The following is a 23,230-nucleotide window of genomic DNA, read 5'->3' on the forward strand; positions in this document are numbered from 1 at the left end:
TCAGCTACAGGCAGGGTTCCCACCATTGTTTCCAAGTTTTTCTTTTGGTCTATGGGGCTTGGTGTCTGCAGTGGATCTGCATGTCCCTTGTGAGTTCCTTCGGCTGCATGTGCACAGGACAGTTGAACTCTCCAGCAGGGATATGACCAAATTGATGATTAGGGCCAGCCAAGCCATCCCAAAGAGGATCCACATGGATACGACATTCTTGTACCATACTGGGTACCTTCGCTCTGGATCCATCCCTAGGAAAAAAGAATGAGTTCAAGATTGTCTCAGTCTTGGAAACTTACTGGGCAAGTCACATAACCTCTTTCAGCCTCAGTTTCCTCACCTGTAAAATAGGAATAATAACAGCACCTACCTTCTAGGATTATTCTGAGGACCAAATGAGAGATAATGTGGGCAAAGTGGTTTGTGAACCTTAAAATGCTATGTAAATGCTGATTGTTATCTCTCCCTAGGCTCCCCTCAGTCTTAGATGCCTGGTTTTGTTTGTTTGTTTTTTATTTTTTTTTATATATTTTTTTTTTTTTTTTTTGCAGGCAACGGGGGTAAAGTGACTTGCCCACGGTCACACAGCTATTCAAGTGTCTGAGGCCGGATTTGAACTCAGGTACTCCTGAATCCAGGGCCGGTGCTTAACCACTGCGCCATCTAGCTGCCCCCTGTTTGTTTTTTTGGTGGGGCAATGAGGGTTAAGTGACTTGCCCAGGGTCACACACCTAGTGTCAAGTGTCTGAGGCTGGATTTGAACTCAGTTCCTCCTGAATCCAGGACTGGTGCTTTATCCACTGCACCACCTAGCTGACCCTAGATCCGTGTTTTTTGAAGGTGTCCTGCTTATGGTGGGTTTTCTTTTCTTTTAAAAAAATAATATTTTTGGTTTATTTCATTAAATATTTCCCAATTACATGTGAACACTTTCTTTTTTTTTATTATTCATTTAAAAACATTTTTGAGTTTCAAATTCTCTCCCTCAGGTCCGTTCCCCACTCCTGGAGAAAGCTAGCAATATGATATTGATTATATGGATGAAGTCATGCAAAACATATTTTATGGTGTGTTTTCAATAGATTCCTTTGCATTTGTTTGCTGCTTTGTTAGATCCAGCCTTGGAGCTCCCAGAAGGCAAAGACTTTCCCATATTATATAACATAATATGATAAATATTCCTTAAACAACTACTATGAGCAAGCACTATACTAAGCAGACATGAATTTTTTTTTAAAAGACACAAATTAGTTTCCTTTCATTTTCTATAGCTAATCCTCTTCCTTGACCTTCCTTTCCAATGCCTTTCTTCCTCTCTTTGCCAATTTCCCTACGAGATCCAGAGATGTTGAGTCTGGGGCTAAGGACTCCACCAAACAAACTCCTCCCTTCTCCTGCCTTATCGGAAGATGGTGATCTCAGGCTAATTCTGGGCACCCAGAAATACCTGATTGAAGGAAGCAAAGGGGAAGAAACCCACCTCCCCTGTCCCGCCTTCTCTTCCTCTCCCTGGCCCTGGTACCGTCCTGGTGTACCCCTGCTGCCTCAGTGGTGGGGATTGGATTAGGGCTGATTACATTACTGAAGCTCAGGGCCATGATTTAGTTGGGAGCCAAAATGAGATCAGTGGTGAGCAAGATTTCTCTGTTGCTACAGCAGGCGAGGGGGAGCTGGGGGGGAAGGAGGCATTTTTCTGTCCTCTTATTTCATTTTTCAGCCACAAACGTAAACATCAGGGGACCTGGCAGCTGGCAAAGGGCTTAAGTGGATAGAAAATGCAATTGGAGGAAGAGAGGCAGGGCTGAAGGGGAGCTGATGGCTGGCAAAGGGGACTGACCCCCACCACAGTTTGTGGGATAAAGAAGCTCTGAAAGCCGGGGTGCAGGTGGCTTCCATTCCTGACCCTGTTGCTGTGTGGTCTGAGGGCTATCATCTCTGCCAGATGGACCTTAGCTTCTCCATTTGGGGGAAAGGGTTATAACCCCAGGTAACTCCATTTTCCATCTGTAGGTCAGATTGGTTTTGACTACCCAGAACATCATGCCTCCTTAGGATAAATTGATCCTCAGCTTATCACCTTGCAGATTGATTTAGGTTTTGAGACTCAACACCTTCTCAGTTTCCTTTTCCCTCTGACTGAAGGGCTGGTTTTAAGTTGTCAGTTTTCCAGTCCTGTCTGACTCTTCCTGATGCCATTTGGGTCAGATGTGAGTTGAGTCTTGAAGGAAGACAGGGAAACTAATAACAGATAAGTGCTTTTGCTGTTGTCGTTCAGTCCTGTCTGACTCTTCGTGGGTTTTCTTGGCAAAGATACTGGAGTGGTTTGCCATTCCTTTCTCTAGCTCATTTTACAGATGAGGAAACTGAGGTAAATAGGGTGAAGTGACTTGCCCAGGGTCACACAGCTAGTGTCTGAGGTCAGATTTGAACTCAGGAAGATGAGTTGATTCCAAGCCCAGTGCTCTATCCACTAGGTCACCTAGCTGCAAAAGTTACAGAGGGTGGAGCAATAGACTCCTTCCAAAGCCTTCCTTTATAGAGGGCTTTGAACTTTCCAAACTTTCTAGGTAACTGCATTTTCTACCAACAGTTCAGCTTGTTTTCAATCCCCACCCCATTATAACTCGAAAGCTGGTACACCCTAATGGTCCTCACCCCTACTCCCATCCCTGACCTTTTCAGCTTCCATTGTGGTTGGTGGACCTTCTTTTCCCATTAGATTGTAAGCTCTTTAAGGGCAGGGACTTTCTTTTTCATATTTTTATCCCCAATACTTAGTACAATGTCTAGCACACAGTAGGCATTTAATGAATTTTGTTTTTGTTTTTGTTTTTTGGGCAGGGCAATGAGGGTTAAGTGACTTGCCCAGGGTTGGACAGCTAGGTGTTAGTGTCTGAGGCTGGATTTGAACTCAGGTCCTCCTGAATCCAGGGCTGGTGCTTTATCCACTGTGCCACTTAGCTGCCCCCTTAATGAATTTTTATCGAATTGAATTGAAATCCTTCCCACTTCAGAATTACCAAATTAAAACAAGAAAGACTTAAAGCCTCTGTTTTTGCCCCAATTTGCCCACAAAGCTGTCAAAATGATTTTCCTAATACTCAGGTCTGACCAGGTCACCCCACCTCCCTCAGTACACTCTAGTAGCTATTACTGCTAGATTCAAATAGAAAACTCCTCTGTGTGGTCTGAGGGCTATCATCTTCATAATTTATTACTTATTAAGAACCTATAACTTCATAACCTATCTCAGCCTCAGGTGCCTCTTCTGTAGAATAAGGGTAATAACAGTACCTACCTTACGGGGCTGTTGTGAAGAGCCACCAAGAATGATCTGATTTGAGGGCAGCTAGGTGGCACAGTGGATAAAGCACCGGTCCTAGATTCAGGAGGACCTGAGTTCACATCTGGTTTTAGACACTTCATACTTACTAGCTGTGTGACCCTGGGCAAGTCACTTAACCCCAATTGCCTCACCCCCAAAAAAAGAAAAAGAAAAAGAATGATCTGATTTGATTCTCACAACAGCCTGAAAAGGAGGACTTTTATAACTATGTACAGCACATAAATAGGGCAGCCAGGTACAGTGAATAGAGCACTGTGCCTGGAGTTGAGAAGACTTATCTTCCTGAATTCAAATCTAGCCTCAGAAACTTACTAGCTGTGTGACATTGGGCAAGTCACGTAACCCTGTCTGCCTCGGTTTCCTCATCAGTAAAATGAGCTGGAGAAAGGAAATGGCCAACTGCTCCAGGACCTTTGCCAAGAAAACCCCAAGAAAACTCACGAAGAGTCAGATAGGACTGAACAACAACAGCAAAAGCATTTATCTGTTCTTGGTTTCCTTGTCTTCCTTTAAGACTCGACTTACATCTCAGATTCTGCAGGAGGCTTTTCTACTCCCCTCCCTCCCTTTCCCCAGTGCTTTCCCTCTGAGATTGTTGCTGTTCAGTTGTGGCCAACTCTTCAAGACCCCATGGACCATAGCATGTCAGGCCCTTCTATCCTCCATTATCTCTCAAAGTCTGTCCAGGCACATTGCTTTTAAGACACTGTCAATCTCATTCTCTGCCATCTTTTCCTTTTCCCTTAAATCTTTTCCATTAGGGTTTTTTTCCAATGAGTCCTGTCTTCTCATTATGTGGGTAAAGCATTTAAGCATCAGCTTCAATATGTGACCTTCCAGTGAATAATCTGAGTTAATTTCTTTAAGTACTGACTGATTTGTTTTCCTTGCTGTCCAGGGGATTCTCAAAAGTTTTCTCCAAGTCACTTACCCCCCAATTGCCTCATTAAAATTAAAAAAAAAAAAATTTAAAAGGGGGCAGCTAGGTGGCGCAGTGGATAGAGCACCGGCCCTGGAGTCAGGAGGACCTGAATTCAAATTCGGCCTCAGACACTTAACACTTACTAGCTGTGTGACCCTGGGCAAGTCACTTAACCCCAATTGCCTCACTAAAAAAAAAAAAAAATTAAAAGTCTTCTCCAGCATCAACATTCAAAAGCATCAGTTCTGCAGCACTCGGCTTTCCTGATAGTCCAGCTCTCACCTCCAAACACTGCTACTGGAAAAACCACAGCTTGATGTCTCTGCTTTTTACCATGCTGTCCAGATTCACTTTAGCTTTCCTTCTGAGGAATAAATTCTGTTAATTTCATGTCTTCGGCTGTTATCTGCAATGATCTTTGAGCCCAGGAAGAGAAAATCTGACACTGCTTCCTTCTATTTCTTCTCCCTCTGTTTGCCAGGAAGTGATGGGACCAGTTGCCAAGATCTTAGCTTTTTTGGATGTTAAGCTTCAAGGCAGCTTTTACACTCTCCTCTTTCACCCTCATCAAAAGGCTTCTGAATTCCTCTCCATTTTCTGCCATCAGAGTGGTGTCCTCTGAATATCTGAGATTAACTTCCATCTACTCCAGGGATGCTGTGAAGCTCAAATGACATAATGGATATAGAGTACTTTGCAAACCTCAAAGGGCCCCATAAACGCCTGTTATTATCACCACCACTACCACCATCATCATCAGCCTCCAGTCACTAGGCTTCCAGTCTGGCGATGACTTGATTCCTTGAGTCTTCTATTAAATTGTTGAGCTCAAGTAATGTTTACATAGAGCAAAAAAAAAAAAAAAAAGGGTGTGCTAGTAAATGTTTAAAACCACGCACTTCAGAAGAAAAATGCATGCCCACACTTTTAAGTTTATTTATTTATTTATTTGTTTTTGGTGAGGCAATTGGGGTTAAGTGACTTGCCCAGGGTCACACAGCTAGTAATTGTTAAGTGTCTGAGGTCAAATTTGAACTCAGATCCTCCTGAATCCAGGGCCAGTGCTCTATCCACTACGCCACCTAGCTGCCCCCACACTTTTAAGTTTAATCTGCATTATTAGCACTTTAAAAAAGTATAGACAATCAACAAAATAATAAATCAAGCTGATCTGTAGTGACTGCCAATATCTGAGGCGTAAATGCTCACACTGAAAATTTTACATGTAGGTGGCAGGCCATAGCCCCGATCAACTCTGCATGTATGTTGTGTGTGACTAGTTATTTAGATGTTATAGCCCCTATTAGACTGTGATCTCCTTAAAAGCAGGAGCTGTTTTTTGTCTTTCTTTGTATCCCTCCCTATCTCTTAGCATGGCGGTTATTGTTTATTCTAGTCATATCTGACTCTTTATGACCTCATTGGTTTTTGTTTTATTTTGTTTTGTTCTGGGGCAGCTAGATGGCGCAGTGGATAGAGCATTGGCCCTGGATTCAGGAGGACCTGAGCTCAAATCCGACCTCAGACACTTAACAATTACTAGCTGTGTGACCCTGGGCAAGTCACTTAACCCCAATTGCCTCACAAAAAAATAAATAAATAAAATTTCTTTCTATTTTGTTTTGTTCTGTTTTTGGCACTTCTCCAGCTCATTTTACAGATGAGGAAACTGAGGCAAACAGGGTGAAGTGACTTGCCCAGGGCCACATAGCCAGTAAGGGTCTGAGGCCAGATTTGAATTCAGGAAGGTGTCTTTGAACTCCACGCCCAGTGCTTTATCCACAGTGGTGTGGTACCTAGCTGCACATGGTTAGGCACATAGTAAGTACTCAATAAATGCTTGTTGCTTGACTAACTGCATATATATATATATTATAGGATCAGGTAATTTTTTTTTATTTTTTTATTTTTTTTAGTGAGGCAATTGGGGTTAAGTGACTTGCCCAGGGTCACACAGCTAGTAAGTGTTAAGTGTCTGAGCCTGGATTTGAACTCAGGTACTCCTGACTCCAGGGCCAGTGCTCTATCCACTGCGCCACCTAGCTGCCCCATCAGGTAATTTTTTAGAACTAGAAGAGCCCTTAGAGATAATCTTGTTTGACCAGGGAACACTTTAGATTTTCAGCTGTATTGACGGAACTGATAAATGCAGTTGTATGAGTATGGGGGAACGAGGACATAGTTCATCACTGAGTTGGAGGGGGAGGGGGAATTTTATAGTAAAATACAGGAGAATAAGCCAATTTTCATCTTGGAAAACTGCCACAATGTTTTAAAAATATGTACTTAAAAATTTAGAGGGAGAAGACTTGCACCATGTCAGTTTTCCTATTGGGAAATTGGCACAATATTTTGAAAAATATGTACTTAAAATTTTAGAGGGAAAAGGCTAGCAATACGTCAGTTTTCCTACTGGAAAATTGCCACAATATTATTTTTACATAGACTTAAAATTTTAGAGGGGAAAGACTAATATGTCAATTTTCCTACTGGAAAAATTACCACAATATTTAAAAAATATATAACTAAAATTTTCGAAGGAAAAGATTAACAATATGTCAATTTTCTTACTGTAAAGTTGCCTATATATATATTTTAAATATATACTTAAAATTTTAGAGAGAAAAGACTAGCAATATGTTCTCACTGTCCTCTACCCCCACCCAGGATGTTGGACAGGAGGGTTCTATGGGACCCATTTTAGAAAATGCTGGTCTACTCCTCTGATTTTATAGATGGGGGGAGGGGATGAGTCCAAGAGAAGTGGTGTTATGTGTTAGCAAATCCATGTCAGAGGTCAAACTTGAACCCAGGTGTCTTGACTCCCAGTCCCTTGTTCTGTCCACAGAAAGCTGTGCATTTGACTTTACATGGAACGAAGCTCTTCTTACAAGCTCAGGTATGACTGGAATGACTGAAGTGTGATCTGTTTGGTTCCCCTGCCCCACCTTTGTAGGACCGGGCATTCCTATATAGGGTGTGGGGGTGGGGTGGGCCTGAAGGAGGAGGTCTAGATACCCTGGAGGCTTCTGCCTCTTTGGTGACCCAGGAAACGCTAACCTGAGCCCTCAACTTTCTTTGGGGAGAATAATGTTTCCCATCACTCTGACATTTACTTTAAGCCATCTCTCCATCAGGGATGATGCGGTTGCATGGAATTGTCCACATTTTCTAGTGCTCTTGGCCAATGAGCTGGATAATGGTGACCAAGCTCCCCTCATTTCCCCCGGAGGACTGGACCAAAGGAAAAAGGGTTAAATCTACAATGGGAACGATTTAGGAAGAATTAAGATCAGCCTTTTCTCCACCCTTTTTAGGCAAGGTTGGAAAATGGAGCCCTCTTGTGCTTGAAAATGTGTGTGACTGAGCAGGTGCCAGGTTTTGAGAGTTCCCTAAAAAAATAAATGTGCCATGAAGAGTGGAATTGGAGGGCCCTTTGAAAATATGGGCATCAATACATAGTGGGGCTAAAAGCAGCCCTCCTGGTGCTTTCTTGGGGGTTGCATGCTAGGTAGCTGCACAGTTGGTCCAGCCCTAATTGCAGTTCTGGATTTAGGTCCATGGAGGGGAAGGAAAAGATAATAAGCATTTCTTAATTAATAGGAATACCTACTGTGTTCCTGGCAGTGTGCTAAACACTTTAGGATCATTGGTTGATAGGATTTGGAGCTAGAAAGGATCATAGAGGTCATCTGGTCCAACTCCCTGATTTTATATTTCTCTCTCTCTCTCCCTGCAGGACAATGAAGGTTAAGTGACTTGCCCAGGGTCACACAAGCTAGTGTCAAGTGTCTGAGGCCGGATTTGAACTTAGATCCTCTTGGATCCAGGGCCGGTGCTTTATCCACTTCGCCACCCAGTTGCCCCCTGATTTTATTGTTTTTTGGTGAAGCAATTGGGGTCAAGTGACTTGCCCAGGGTCACACAGCTAGTGTCAAGTGTCTGAGGCCAGATTTGAACCTAGGTCCTCCAGACTCCAGGGCTGGTGCTCTATCCACTGCGCCACCTAGCTGCCCCTGCCCCCTGATATTATAGAGGAAACAAAGGTTCCCAAAACCATAATTAAGGAAGCAGATTGTCTAAATGTGTGATGAGATTCTCAAATAAGTGCCATCGGAGATAAGGTATCATCTACCCTTGAGATCTGTAGGAGAGCAAGGAGGGAGAAACAGTCTATCCTGAAGGCAGGGGGATGGCTGTGATGACCCTTGGAAGTTTTCTTGCCCTTCCCTTCCAGCATCTCACCTATCACATAGTCACCAAAACCCACAGTGCTGAGGGTGATGAAGGAATAGTAGAATCCCTCATCATAACTCCAGCCTTCCATGTAGGAGAAGAGGATTGGAGGCAATAGGAAAAATAGTAGGAGGCCAGAGAGGAGGGCACAGGAGCCAGCGAACCACCGGGCTCTGGCCTGGTTCTGCAAGAGAATAAAGAGAAGAAACCGTGGGGCATGTCTGGAGAGAGAGAGGGAGTGAATCTACTAGGGCAAGGGATGGATCACATGAACCTGGAAGGTCCCCAGGTAGAAGCAGGACGATGAGCTTGGGGGCATGAAGCAGTGACTTGGGACCAAAGTAGCCCATCCTCTCCTCCATCACCTATATATACCCTTATATACTAGGCCTCCATGTAGCTAGCATTTCCCTTGACCCCCATGACATACTCACCTCTCTGACTTTTTCCTTATCAGCCAAGCAGGGTCCTTCCCCATCCTCATAAGTGATCCCTCAACTCAGCAGGAGCTCCAAACCTTTCAGTAACTCCCCCATTTTAAGCAGTGACCTTTCCTTTCCCATCCCAAATTCTCATCACTGATCCTTAAGAGTGATTCTTATCTTCAGCAATGTTTCCCCTCCCTGACAGATCCCCTGCCTCCCAAAGGATCCCCCATACTCAGAAATGATTCCCATGTTCCCTGCAGGGGACCTGGCTCTATTTCTCCCAGACTTCTGCCACTGGCTCTGAGACTTCTCTTCCCCTTCCAATCTCTCTTACCTTCTGGGCCCCAGCCAGCCACTGGGCCCAATGCTGAACCCAGGAGAGCATGAGACGTCCTAGCCTGTTGAGCAGCACAAGATTGAGAGGGATTCCCAAGAGGGCAAAAAAGATACAGAAGAGTCGGGCACCCATTGTTTGGGGGCTCAGGTTCCCATAACCTAGGGCACAAGAGGAGGTGGGTGTTACAGCGGATAGTTGCAGGAGATATCCCAAATCTATCACCTCTGACCATACCTCACTAAACCCTTCTGCCTCTCTGTTCCAGTCCCCGGAAAGGTGGAGAAAGCACCAATAATAATAAAATATTAATAGTAAATTAATAATAATAATAATAAAAATGGGGGGAAAGATGAGTGAGTAATCTCCTTTCCTTCCTTCATTGGAGAAAGTGAAGATGAAATGGGCTAGGACAGCCACTAGCTGAGGAATCTGCACAGTTCCTCCTTGGCCATGCAGAAAGGGACAGAGAAGAGCAATTCTAAATCAACCCTATGACCTCTGGAAGGTCCCTTCCATCTGAAGAGTTTCAGCTTCCCTTTTTTACCCTCCCCTTTCCTGTCCCCCTTCTTCTTTTCTCCCACTTAACTCTAGGGCAGTTGGACTTCTACTCCCACCATTTCACTGCAATTGTTTTCCAGTCTAAGGTCAGTGGTGACCTCCTTTTCTTACATCTCATCCTTCTTGATCTCTCTGTAGCATCCAGTCCTGTTGACCACTACAGCATACTCTCCTCCCTTGGCTTTTATAACACAGTATTCTTGTTTAAAAATTTTATTTACTTAATTTTTAATTTATGGAATAAAACAAGCATTTCCATAACAGTATAATAAAAAAGATGATTGCAAATGAAACTGCAAATCTATTAGGTACAACTTGCTATTCCTTTTAAATAGATAATAAAGTTATCATGTACATTTCTTTTTTCCTCCTCCACACTCTGCCATAGAGATGGCTACCATTAGACACAAATATGCATATATATATATATAATGTGTGTGTGTAAAATCACTCTACACATCAAAGTTATAATTAGTATTTGTGAATTTCACTCCATCTTATTTTTACTTACTATTGTTTTTCTACTCTTTCCTTGTTACCTTATCTTCTCCCCTTACTTATTCTTATTTTACCCATCTTATACTGATTTGATTCCTCTCCTACTTTAACATTTTTATCTCTTCTTTTATCCCTTATTTCTCTTCTATCCTCAGCTGGGAGTCATCTCTTTTCTCTCTTTACATTCTCTTTATCCAACCATTGTCAGCTCTAGTTTGATGCCAATATGTGTACCTTTAGTTCTTTATTTTCAGCTATTTATAGGACAATTCCACTCAGGAGTCCTATTAGCACTTCAGGTTCTCCATCCATCCATCCATCCATCTGTCCGTCTGTCCGTCTGTCCGTCCATCCATCCATCCATCCATCCATCCATCCATCCATCCATCCATCCATCCATCCATCCATCCATCCATCCATCCATTCATCCATCCATCCATCTATCCATCTATCCATCCATCCATCCATCCATCCATCCATCCATCCATCCATCCATCCATCCATCCATCCATCCATCCATCCATCCATCTATCCATCCATCCATCCATCTATCCACCCACCCACTAAAAAAGGCTATTTCTAAAATCAGACAAGCTCCCTGTCTCTGTCAATTCTACTAGTCACTCAGCTAAAGTAAATGTATTCTCTTATCTCTAGGAGGTTTCTCTTTTCTATTCATTTGTCTTCAGTCTAATCATCACCACCCTAGCCCATATTGCCTTTCCCTCACACATGAACTAATGTAGTTGTAGTAGTAGTAGTAGTAGTAGTAGTAATGATAATAATAATAATGGCTGAGTCATGTGAACTTACTGATGGAAATGGAGGGGCTTTACAATGACAATTACAGGACAGGTTACTGCCACCAGAAATTAGAGGAAGAATTATCCCTAAGTGACTTGGAGTTAGTGATCAGGGTAGATTATACAAAAGAAATGATTTTTTAAAATTGCACAACACATCACTATAGGCTATATAAATTTACCACCTACTGAATATTTAGCAAAACATGACTTGTTGACTAGAATGATGAATACATCATAACCTTGCTGTCTTTCATGGACTCACATATGACAAATTCCCATACTAAAAATATAGATTTCAAAATATCCCTGAGTACTCAACCAATAAAATTTACTTGAACTGGACAATTATCACAGACTGAACTATTGCCCACAATTACCTGGATATCCCATCAATCCATAAAAAATTTAAAGCAACACTTAAAATGGCTGTGGTCGTACCAAACACTTAAAATACTCAAAATGCATGGAATGAAAAGCTTTCAAAACACAGAGTCCAAGCAGAGGAGATTAAAATCATATGGTAACAGAAAGAGATATTTATCAACCCCTTTGTCCTGTCTGCCAATGGAGGTGTCCTGAAGATGCTTTCATTGAGCCCAGAGAGGAAGAGCTTACATCCCAACACTTTACCCGTGAAATAGTCTATGGAGCTTTAAATATTAAAAAATAATAGCAGGATAGCAACTTGTCCCAGGAGTATTTTTTTTTTCTGAAGCTTCTCAAAAAATGGCAAGAACACTATTAATAAAAAAATAATAGCAACAACCCATTTCCTGACAGAGAGAGGAGATGAACTTAGGGTACAAAATGAGATACATGTTTTCTGGGCACAGCCAACTGGGAAATTCATTTTGCTTGACTTGTATGTATATACATGCACACGCATGCATGCGCACACACATATTACTATATGTATGCATGCACATATATACATTTACACAATTTTTTACAAGGATTTGTTTTGTTTCCCTTTCTTTCCCTGCAGTTGTGATGTTAAGAGGGACTAGAGGTTGGAGGGGAAGAAATTTGATTTTTGTTAATTGAAAAAAATAAATTTAATTAAAAAAAAAAAGAAAAACAGCACACATTTTCCCTTCCTTTTCCTTCCCAACTATTCTCAACCTTTGATGCCCCAGTTATAAACACGGCTTCTTAACAAAACACAAAGTCTATTATACTGTGATTTCCTTAAAAACGGGTACTGTTTTTTGCCTTTCTTTGCATCCCCAGCTTTTAGTCCGGTGCCTGGTGCATAGTGGGCACTTGATAAATACTTACTGACTGACTGACATAATTTGGATATGTGTAAAAGGAATTCCAGATGAATAAACACCGTCTACCGATGTAAACAGATCTGCAACTGTTCTGAAACTTTAGTTTTAGTTGCCGGGGCATTGAGATTAGGGACTTGTCTTTGGTCACAAAGCCAGGCCAGGAGGAGAGATTTAAATTGAGGCCTTCCAAACTCCAAGCCTAGCTCTCTAGCCATTGGACTAGGCTACATATTAGGTGCCTAATAAATATTGTTGAATTTTACTTGAATCAGAGACTGTCAGTTGGAAGGGACCTGGTGGTGATGGTGGTGGTGGGATGCGAGTGGGGAGAGGATTGGTTCATCCTATTCATGTAAAAAATCACAATGAAAACATTGACAAATTCACCATTTTTTGGCCAACCCTCTATGGATGAGGCTCTTTGAAAGTAGTTGGTTTGGAACCTTGAAGAGGAAACATGGTCACTTTGCTGGCATCGTGTCTGCAGCTTTCTAGCTTTGTACAGTAAAATCTGCGAGGGGTTGTGTTCCTCTGGTGTAGCATATGAGAAACCCTGGGGCACCTTCATGCCATGAGGAAGAAGGGAAGAGAATAAGCATTTATTAACTACCTACTATGTGCCAAGCGTGATCCTAAGATCTTTACACATATGATCTCTTTTTCAAATAGGATCTCATCTCACAATTGCCCTGTGAGTTAGGTGCTATTATTATCCCTCTTTTACAGGCAGGAAACTGAAGTTAAGTGACTTGCCCAGAGTCACACACACCTAGTAAGCATCTTGAGGCCAAATTTGAACTCAGGTCTTCTTGACTCTAGGCTCGGCATTCTATCCACTTGAGCCACCGAGGTCTCTAATGAGGAGACATTGGAGTAGGGCTTAAGTTAATACTTCAGAATATACCTTGTGTTATTTATGAGTGTTCAATGCAGCAGTACAGAGCCCAGTCCTTTCCCCATTTTGCAGATCTATCTTTAGGACCAGCTGGGGTCAAAGAAATGCATCCCATTGTGGGGTCTCTCCAACATCCTTGCCCTTAGCTAACTTGGGCAGTAATAGGGCAACCGCTTCCTAGGACCTGTCAAGGCTTGCCCTCTACTGGTCATAGCATTTGGGATGTGGAACTGGAAGGAAGGTTAGAAAAGGGAATCAAAGCCAGAGACATGGAATGATTTGCCCATGGTCACATAGCGAGTTAAGTGGCAGAGTCAAGAGCTTTGAACTTGTACTTTTTTTTTTTTTGGTCAGGGCAATGAGGGTTAAGTGACTTGCCCAGGGTCACACAGCTAGTAAGTGTCAAGTGTCTGATGCCAGATTTGAACTCAGGTCCTCCTGAATCCAGGGCTGGTGCTTTATCCACTGTGCCACCTAGCTGCCCCCACCCAAATCTTTTCATTCTAAATCGAATGCTCTCTCCCTTATATTACAATATCTTTCTAGCTTATAATTTCTCAGTCTCCAACTCATTCTGTACACTGTTTTCAGGTTAACTTCCCTGGGCACCATTTTGATCCAGTCACTTCCTTGTACAATAGACTCCAGTATTCCTGACTGAATTAGTCTAGACTCCTTAGTCTGGGAGTCCAGGACCCACATTACATGAACCCACTTACCTCTTCAGCTTTATGTCCTATTAATACAGGACTTCTTAGCTTGGGGTCTTTGGATAGATTTTAGGGGGTCTGAGAACTTGAATAGGGGAAAAAGTAATTTTCTAATTAAAAAAATTTTTTAAATGAGCTTCTAATTTAGATTGAGCATTTCCTTCACTTAGGAATGTAGGCAACCAACATTACTCTGAGAAGGGTCTATAGGATTCACTGGAGTGCAAAGGGCTCTTTAAGACACAAAAGAGTTTAAGAACTCCTGCCTTAAATCTAAGGTGGAGCCTATAATCTCTACTTACCCTATCCTAGTGACCCATTTCTGGATATTCTCCAGAAATTCTTGTGTTTTGGCACCAAAACATGATAATAATATCCCAGATGTGGTCTGACCAGGGCAGGGCAGGGTCCAGGGAGGCTCTCGATTCTTTCTGTGTCTGTACTTCTCCTATTGCACACTAGCTTTTGAAGTAGTCTCTTAATAAAGGTTGAGCTTTCGATCCACTAAAACCCTTCAGATTTTTTTTCAGTTGTTGTCCTTCAGTCATTTTCTGTCATGTCCAACTCTTCATGATTCCTTTTGGGGTTTTTCTTGGCAAAGATAAATGGAGTGGTTTGACATTTCCTTCTCTAGCTCATTTTACAGATGAGAAAACTGAGGCAAGCAAAGTTAAGTGACTTGTCCAGGGTCACACAGCTATGTATCTGAAGCCAGATTTGAACTCAGGTCTTCCTGACTCCAGTCAGATATTTTTCAGATATATCCCTCCCTTGTCTTGTGAAAAAAAAAATTTGTCCTTTCTTTTGTCTTCTCTTTCTTCCTTCCTTCTTCTCTTTCTTATTTTTCTTCTCCTTCTCCTTCTTTTTCTTTGACATGGGGCTCAGGATATATCACAAGTTTCTCCTATGAGAAGCAAAACCAAAGATAACCAGATAACAGGACAGACATATTGAGGAATCAAGGCACTATTAAAGTTTAGATTGACCAACTAGACATCAGGACAGACATGCCAAAGGAGTGAGGGGAGATAAAATTCTATAGCAGGAAAGTCAGTTAGGTGTGGCTACTACTTGACTGGAGCTACATTTTATAGTTCTGTGTATCTTCCATTGTAAATACAGAGGGCTGTGAATGAAATATTGTCCTGTGTTGTTTTACACTTGTCTTGTCTCGCCTTGTCTTGTCTTGTCTTGTCTCAACTCCTTGTTCTCTTGGTCCTTCTCATCCTTCAAGCTCAGCTCAGATGTTCTCAGAACCAGTTTCCTTGGATAGTCAAGGGGATAGTGCTGATGGTTCCAAGCTGGGATCAATGATGTAGAAGGATGGCCAGTTCCCAAATATTCTAATGTTTTAAAACTTCACACTTGATCCTGGGGGTGGGCTTGATTTGAGAGAAAAAAGCCCAAATCTTGGTTGCTTTTGTTCTCCTTCCCCACTATCTAGTCCCCTTCCTTTATGTCTTGGTGACAAATGTGGCTTCTTAACAAAACACAAAATTCAAGGTCTGTTGGCTTGGACCTGAGTAATGGCTGGACATGACCTGTTGGGGATTCTTTTTGGTGCTGGGGAAAGAGTCATAAGACCCAAGATTGAACCCAGACTGCCATTTACTACCTGTATGACCATGAGCAATTCACTTGACCTCTTGGTCTTAGTTTTGCCCTTCAGTAAAATTAAGGGATTAAACTGGAATGACCTCAGAGGTTATTATTTAGATCTGACTTTCCAGCTCTAAATTTATGCCCCTGTGATCCTATAATAATGATGATGCCCACCCCCACAGTGTCATCAGCCTCACTAACCATTCGTCTGCCCTTTCTCATTGCTATGGACTGTCCATTCCTTGCCTGTTGGCCTGTCTGGCCCTTGCTGTAGCCAGACCTAGCAAATCAGATACCTCTTACCTTGATCTAGTTTAGTCCCTCAGCTAGCTTACATGAGTGACAGTGACTTCACGAGCAAGACCATGAGGCAGGACAATTACACTACAGTGGGTTTCTTGACAGGAGGATGGTGCATGGGGGAGATGCCAAGAATATGTAGTATATGAGGATTTCTGCAAAGAAGTCTCTTGAAATATCCTTATGAACATGAAGGAAAGAGAGATTGAATGATAGAACAAGAACAGTTATGTGGATTTCAGAACTCATGACTGACCCAACCCAATGAGTTGAGTGTTGTTGAGTGTATCATGTTGACCTGGAGGGAGGTCTCTAGAGGAATAACAAATGGCTGTCTTCTGTATACTCTTATCAATGGCTGATTGAAGACATAGATGGCTTGTTTATTAAATCTGTGAATGACTAATAGGGATAGTTGATACATTGATGATGGAATTAGGATACAAAAAGATTTCAACAGGATGAAACAAAGCTAAAAGCGGATGATGAAATTTAATAGGAATAATGTAAAGTATTGTACTCAATTCAAATAATCAAATCCACAACCAAAGGATGCAGGAGATGTGGAGATGTGGTTAGAAATTAAGCAGCAATTAGGAAGTCTCATGCTGGGGGCAAAGTCATTTGTGGGGTGTGCAGCAGTGACAGAGGACAATTTGGTCTCAAGCACAGGAGAGATGGGGAGGTAGAATGGGGAGAAAAGGGGGACCCATTAGGGTACCACAATGACAGGACCCTAGGAGCTGTGGCCCCCGGGGAAGGCAAAGATATTCAAGGGAAGCTATACTCTTCCTTCTCACCTTTTCTTTCTGGGTTCTTTCAAGTCTCAGCTCAAACCTCACTTTTTGCAAGAGACCTTTACTAGCCCCCCATCCCCCATTACAAGCTATTCACATATATACATTCTGTATGTACATGGATGTTTGTATTTATCTCTCCCGTTAAGATGTGAGCTTCTTGCTTTTCTTTTTATACTCCCTCTCCTCTTGCTATACAATAAGCATTGTGTTCTTACTGCTTACACGGTAAGCAATGCTTATTGGCTGACTGGGTTCTCCCTCCTCCCGCAGGAAACCAAGTCTTTAGTTGCCTCTCTGGCTTGAAATCAATTCGAGTGAAAAAGATCTAGATATTTTAATGAACCACAAGCTCATGGTGATGTGGCAGCCAAAAACCACTGATCTGATCTTAGGTAACATTTATAGAAGTATAGCATCCAAAGAGAGTGAGTGAGCCATCCAACTGGCCTCTGATCTGGAGTATTGTGTTCAGTTTGGGGTGCCATTTTTTAGAAAGGGTATTGACAAGGTGGAGTATGTCCAGAAGAGGGCCACCAGGATAGAGGTTTACTTGAAGCCATGTCATTGGATAAAGTTAAAGAAACTGAGCCTATATGACCAGGAAAAAAAGAAAAGAAGACTGTGGGGTTGGGGGGTGGAGTGGGGAATAACAACCATCTTCTAAGAAGGGCTCTCATTTAGAAGAAGGATTAATCTTGTCCTGCTTGGCCACAGAGGACAGGATTAGGAAAAGAGCATGGAAGTTACAGAGAGGCAGCTTTTGCCAATTAGTACTGACCCCAAATCAAGTGGATTGCTTTATGGAGTAGTGAGCTCCCCATCACTGGATGCATCTGAGCAGAGGCTGGATAACCATCTGTTAGGCATGCTATATAAGATGTTTTTGTCCTACTGTTGGTTGGACTAGGTGGCATCTGGGGTTCCTCCCAAGTCTGAGATCCTATGACATCTTCAAGGGGCTTTGACCAGAAACATCATGGCTTAGCACAGTTCCTGGCACACAGAAAGTGTTTAATAAATGCTTGTTGGCTGACTTCTTCCACTAGATCTCCATTTCTTCCCTTCCTTGCTCTCTATATTTTAAGCATATTTGTCCAAAGGCAGGGTACGTCAGATGATGATTTTGGGGGGGGGGGAGGAGCAATGAGGGTTAAGTGACTTGTCCAGGGTCACACAGCTAGTAAGTGTCAAGTGTCTGACGCCAGATTTGAACTCAGGTCCTCCTGAATCCTGCAACAGCGCTTTATCCACTGCACCACCTAACTGTCCCCCCCCCTTAGATGATGATTTTAAAAATTTAATCCTCTAGTCCTAAGATTTATGATTCTAAGAATTAATGATTTTAGTTCTAAATTAGATAGCCCAAATCTGTGAGGCTATTTTTCCTTCATCCAGGGAGTCAGTCAGGCAACAAATATTTATTAAGTGTTCACTATGGGCTAGGCACTGGGCTAAGCACTGGGGACAGCAAGAAAAGAAAAATCCTGTCCTCTGGGAATGCAGATGGAAATTAGTTGGGCTGTGGGGGTGAGATCCAGTTCAGCCGGACCAGACCAGAAAAGAGCGCAGGGGTATGGCTGGACACTAGCACTGCCCTCTCTGCCCTTTCACCCAACCCTGCAAACCTCCTTCTCTCAAGCCCCGCTTCCCAAAGTGAAAATTAGACACTATTCCACCCCAAAGTGACTTCTAGGCAGAGATCAGACTAATGGTTTTACACTGCCACCTGGTGGCCAGTATGGTACAAAGCTGAACAAATGGGTCATCAGACCAAGGTAGTCAGTCAGGTTTGGAGAAGTGAAGGAGACAGCACTGAAGCAAATGACTGGCTCTCCCAACCTCCCTCATCTACATCTACAGAGAAGCTCTTCCTTAGTTCTCTACCAAGGATAGGATTAGAGTGAAAGGGGATACATCTGGATTACACACCAAGGAGAATAATACCTGCCTTTTACAGTGATGGATGGTGAGTCCTGCACTTGTAGGAAGATCTGAGTTGGGATTGGTCACACAAGTCTACCTGTGTGATCCTGGGCAAGTCCTCTTCCCTCTTCGGGCACCAACTTTCCTCCTCTGTAAACTGAGGGGTGGAGGTGACTTCTAAAATCCTTTGCCATATTCTAAGATTTTAGGAAAGGATTTAGTACATCCCATCACACTTCTCTACAACTTCCCCTGAGCTCCGTCAGTCTTTGAAATGAAATGTCCCTGCCTGTGTATTGATTATCTAGATGGCACTAAGGACAGGAAGATATTTTACTCAATGCAGAGGACTTTTTTTGGTGGTGGTGGTGGGGGGAATTATATCTTTCAACCCCATCCTTGAAATGCCTTAGAAAGCCTAAGCCATTATAGACTTTCCCACACTCTTGGGGAGGGGGTTTGGAATAACAATGGCTATATAGTACTTAAAGGATTTCAAAATTATATAGTGCATAAAGAACTTTATAAACATCATCTTATTTGATCCTCAAAACAATCCTGTGAGTTAGATATGATTCTTTTTGGGGGGCGTCAGGGTAATGAGGGTTAAATGACTTTCCCAGGGTCACACAGCTAGTAAGTGTCAAGTGTCTGAGGCTGAATTTGAACTCAGGTCCTCCTGACTCCAGGGCCGGTGCTTTATCCACTGCACCACCTAGCTGCCCCTAGATATGAATCTTACCCACATATTACAACTGAGGAAACTGGAGGAAGGCAGAAATTAAGTGATATGTCTAGGGTCATATAGCTAGTAAAGGAGTCAAGTTTTGAGCTCTTAGCAGTGCGACACCTAGTGGCCGCTAAGAAGAAATTTCCTCCCTTCTGCCCCATGTCCCAGGTCCCCCAGATCCCTACCAATGGTTGTGATGGTGGAAACAGAGAAGAAGAAGGAGCCTGCTAGTTCCCATCGGCCCATGCTGGTAGTGTTGCTGGGGAAGATGACTCCGCTCCTGTATTCCTGGATAATGTCCTGTGGGGACAGCAGCCACAGCGATCTCAGGGATGTAGCCATGATGGACCTTCTCTGAGACCATACCTTAGGGCATGCAGCTTTGGAACTCTCCCTCTAGATGGGTGAATGAGGACTAAGCCACGTGGCCCACTATCTCCAGCTCTTCTCAGAACAGGCTTCACGTCCCACCCGACAATGCACGCCGGCTATCTTCTTGCCATCTGGTTCTGCCTATGCCTATGCCTTCCTCTATGCTTCTCTCTTTCTCCCCCTTCTTTGTCTTCCTCCCACCCCCTACTTGCTCTGGGAGCTATAATCAAATCAATACTATCTTATTGTAATTGGATCTAAAAACCCAGTGTGTCCAAAACTCAATATGTAGCATCTCAAAACCCAATATTAATTCATTACCTTCCCTTCTCTAAACTTCCTTTTCTTCTGAACTCCCTATTAAGGTATTCTCCTGCAGGCTTGCAACTGCAGTATCATCTTCCACTCTTTCCTCAGACACACCCCATATACTCAATCTGTGGAAGTTTCCATAATTTCTATCTTCACAACATTTCTGCTAAAAACCTACTTTTTTCTTCACTCGCACAACCCCAATACTAGTTATGGCTCTCATTGCATTTCACCTAGATACATCATTGTAATAGCCTCCCCCCCCCCCAGGGCAACAAGGGCTAAGTGACTAGCCCAGGGTCACACAACTAGTAAGTGTCAAGTGTCTGAGGCTGGATTTGAATTCAGGTCCTCCTGAATCCAGGGCTGGTGCTTTATCCACTGTGCCACCTAGCTGCCCCCTGTAATAGCCTTGTAACTCATCTTCCTGCCTCATCTCTCTCCACTCAGTTACCCAAATACTTTTTCCCCCCTTAAAATGCAGATCTGGCCATGCCAACCCTTCCATAATCCGCCCTCCCCAATGAGATCTACCAGCTCCTGATACTCCCAGAATATAAAATGCTCTGTTTGGCATTCCAAGCCTGGACCTGGACTAAGATTTTGTCTCCATCATCTCTGATCCAGCTACACAGTTTACTCACAGAAGAACAGGGAGGGAGGCCTTGCAGTGACTCTCAGAAAAAGCATAACACACCTTTAAGTTTAATCTGCATTGCTAACATTTTCTCCATCACTTTCTAAGTCTAGACGATCAACAAAACTATAAATCATACCCAGAGCCATACTGTCAGCCCATTTCCAAGGTGTAAATGCTCACACTAAAATTTAATGATACCAGGGAGTGGTAAGAGCTGGCTGCAGTGCACCCTTGGCAGTCCCACAAGCCAAGAATGCTTTGCCCTTTCATCTCCATTTCTGAGTTTCCCTAGTTTCCTTCGAGGCTCAGTTTAAATCCCACATTCTGCAGGAGACTTTTCTGGACTGCTCCCTCCTTTTCCCTACCACCCAGCAGCTGCCTGTGCCTTCCCCTCAGAAATCACATTCCATCTATCAGTTTTGTTTTTGTGGGGCAATGAGGGTTAAGTGACTTGCCCAGAGTCACACAGCTAGTAAGTGTCAAGTGTCTGAAGCCGGATTTGAACTCAGGTACTCCTGAATCCAGGGCTGGTGCTTTATCCACTGTGCCACCTAGTTGCCCCCCCCCCCATCTGTATGTATCTCATGTTGTCTCGCCATTAGAGTGTGAGCTTCTTGAGGGCAGGAACTGTTTTTGCTTTTTTTTTTTTGTCCCCCTAGGGCTTAGCACGGTGCAATGAATATAATAAAGCACAGAATAAGTGCTTAATAAATGCTTACTAACTGACTTCTGGAAATCTGTCAACTGACAACCTTAAGACTAAACTCACAGTGTAACCTTTACTAGATGAAAATACACTTCCTGCCCGTTTTCTTATGTGTTGACTCCCTTATTAGAATATAAATTCCTCGAAGGCAGGAACTATTTTAATTTTCTATTTTGTATTCTCTGGCACATAGTTCTTAATAAATGCTATCCATTCATTCAGGTACTATATTTCCCCCATTAGACTGAGGGTTCCCTGAGTTTAGGGCCTCTTCCTCATCTTTCTTTTCCCCCTTAGAACTCAGAACTGGAACAATGGCTACTGAAAGGACAAAGTATTAATGTAGTTCCTCCATCAAGAGTAACATTGAACCCTTTACTCTGTGGAGTGAGGCAGTGGGGAACTTCCAAAGAGCCCAGAGTATAGTCCTGGAATTGGGGGGGGCGGAGCTTAACGGGGGAAAGGAGAAGGGAAAGGGACGGGGAGACTTCCCCTGAACTCTTGGATCAATGGAGACCCAACGGGATCTTTTTGGTTTAGTCTTTGTTGGGAGAAAAATCAGCCCTTGGCTGAGCCCATGGACTCTTGGCTCCACTTGGTTTCTTGGGGTTGTGTCAAGTTTCCTGGGATGGGATGAAATGGGATGAGATGGAGCAAAGAGATGAATCTACTCTGGCAAGTGCTGGGTTTTTGGAGATCAAACGTTTGGGAGACTGTTCCATTAGAATTTCTAGTCTCCTGACCTTTGCTAGGGGAGTGACAGACAGGTGAAGGAGTAGTTGCTAATAAAGGTGGGATGTCTGACGCTTGGCGGTGGCAGTGGTGGTAGTGTTCTCCCTAAACTCGCTCGCCTTCCCAGGCTCTGCACTCCTCCCTTCTCCACTTCAAACATATTCTGAAAGGAACTTTAGAACCCATCTGGTCCAAAACCTTCTTTTTATAAATGAGGAAACAGAGACTCAGACTTTCTCAAAGTTCCAAGGTAAGTTAGCAATAGAAAGCTGGGACTAGAGTTGGGGTCTCGAGGACTCGGAGCCCATGATACTCAGGCCATCGCCCTGACCCTCTCTTCCCCATTTATTCACACATCTGTGACACCACGGAACCGAACCTGGGGATCAGCACCGAGCGGACCTGGGGGCTGGAGATCTGAGTGAAATGCTGCATCGGGGGCAGGAACACTGGGCGGGCGGAAAGGGGAGGAGCTGGGGTGGTGGGGTGTAGTGCGCCCCAACACCCGCCAACCCCAGGCGATCCCGTCCCGCTCTTTCTCACATCCAAGACCCTCCCTCCTACTCTACGTTCCACAACCCACGGGTAGCCCACCCCAAAAGAGATAAACGCTTCTACGGAAACATTCCCATCCTTGCCCACCCTAGTCTACCGCCCTATGGCCCCTCGGAAGTGGAGCCCTCGCCCCGGCTTTCCCTCTGTTCCCCCTACTCATTCCCCGTAGGACCCCGCCCTTCTTTCGTCCCCCTCCCCCAGCCCTTCCTTCTCCATCCCCGCCTCTCGCCCCTGTGTAACCCAGAGAAGCATCCCCGCCTGACCCGGATCAGGGCGTCCAGCGCCCGGCTGTCCAGACACGTGTAGTTGCTCAGGGACGCCCACTTTTCTTTCTGGAACCCCTCCTTGGAGTCCCGTGCGGCGCCGCTCTCCAGCGCCTGGAACACGCTCGTGCCCAATGCCAGGTAAGCCAGGTAGCAGCACAAGAGCAGCGGCGTCCCTGGCACCGCGCAGCGTCGCCCCCGGCCCTGCTTACGCTCTCTGCCCCGCGGCTTTGGCACGGCTCCAACCTTCTTCACGGCCTCCGAGACAGCCTGGCCTCGCCGGCCTAACAT

At 43.8% G+C, this 23,230-nt stretch overlaps 1 protein-coding gene across 1 annotated transcript; it reads right to left on the minus strand.

The window, feature by feature from the left end:
• Nucleotides 1-23,230, minus strand: KCNK17 (potassium two pore domain channel subfamily K member 17). The gene is made up of 5 exons (XM_043999313.1): nt 22,940-23,230; nt 19,545-19,659; nt 9,261-9,421; nt 8,508-8,682; nt 1-245 (listed from the first exon to the last, which is right to left on the minus strand). Exons 1-5 carry the CDS (start codon nt 23,228-23,230, stop codon nt 1-3), a joined length of 987 nt encoding a protein of 328 aa, XP_043855248.1.

This window comes from Dromiciops gliroides, chromosome 4, assembly GCF_019393635.1.
Source record: "Dromiciops gliroides isolate mDroGli1 chromosome 4, mDroGli1.pri, whole genome shotgun sequence".
Lineage (NCBI taxonomy): Eukaryota > Metazoa > Chordata > Mammalia > Microbiotheria > Microbiotheriidae > Dromiciops > Dromiciops gliroides.

Bases quoted from the DNA above. Each gene is read 5' to 3' on its own strand.
- KCNK17 (XM_043999313.1), bottom strand. From the start codon at position 23,230: ATGTTAGGCCGGCGAGGCCAGGCTGTCTCGGAGGCCGTGAAGAAGGTT. The intron at 19,660-22,939 runs GTCAGGCGGGGA...CTGTCCCCACAG, and splicing joins CGCTGGACGCCCTGATCCGG to GACATTATCCAGGAATACAG. The intron at 8,683-9,260 runs GTAAGAGAGATT...ATTCTCTTGCAG, and splicing joins GGCTGGCTGGGGCCCAGAAG to AACCAGGCCAGAGCCCGGTG.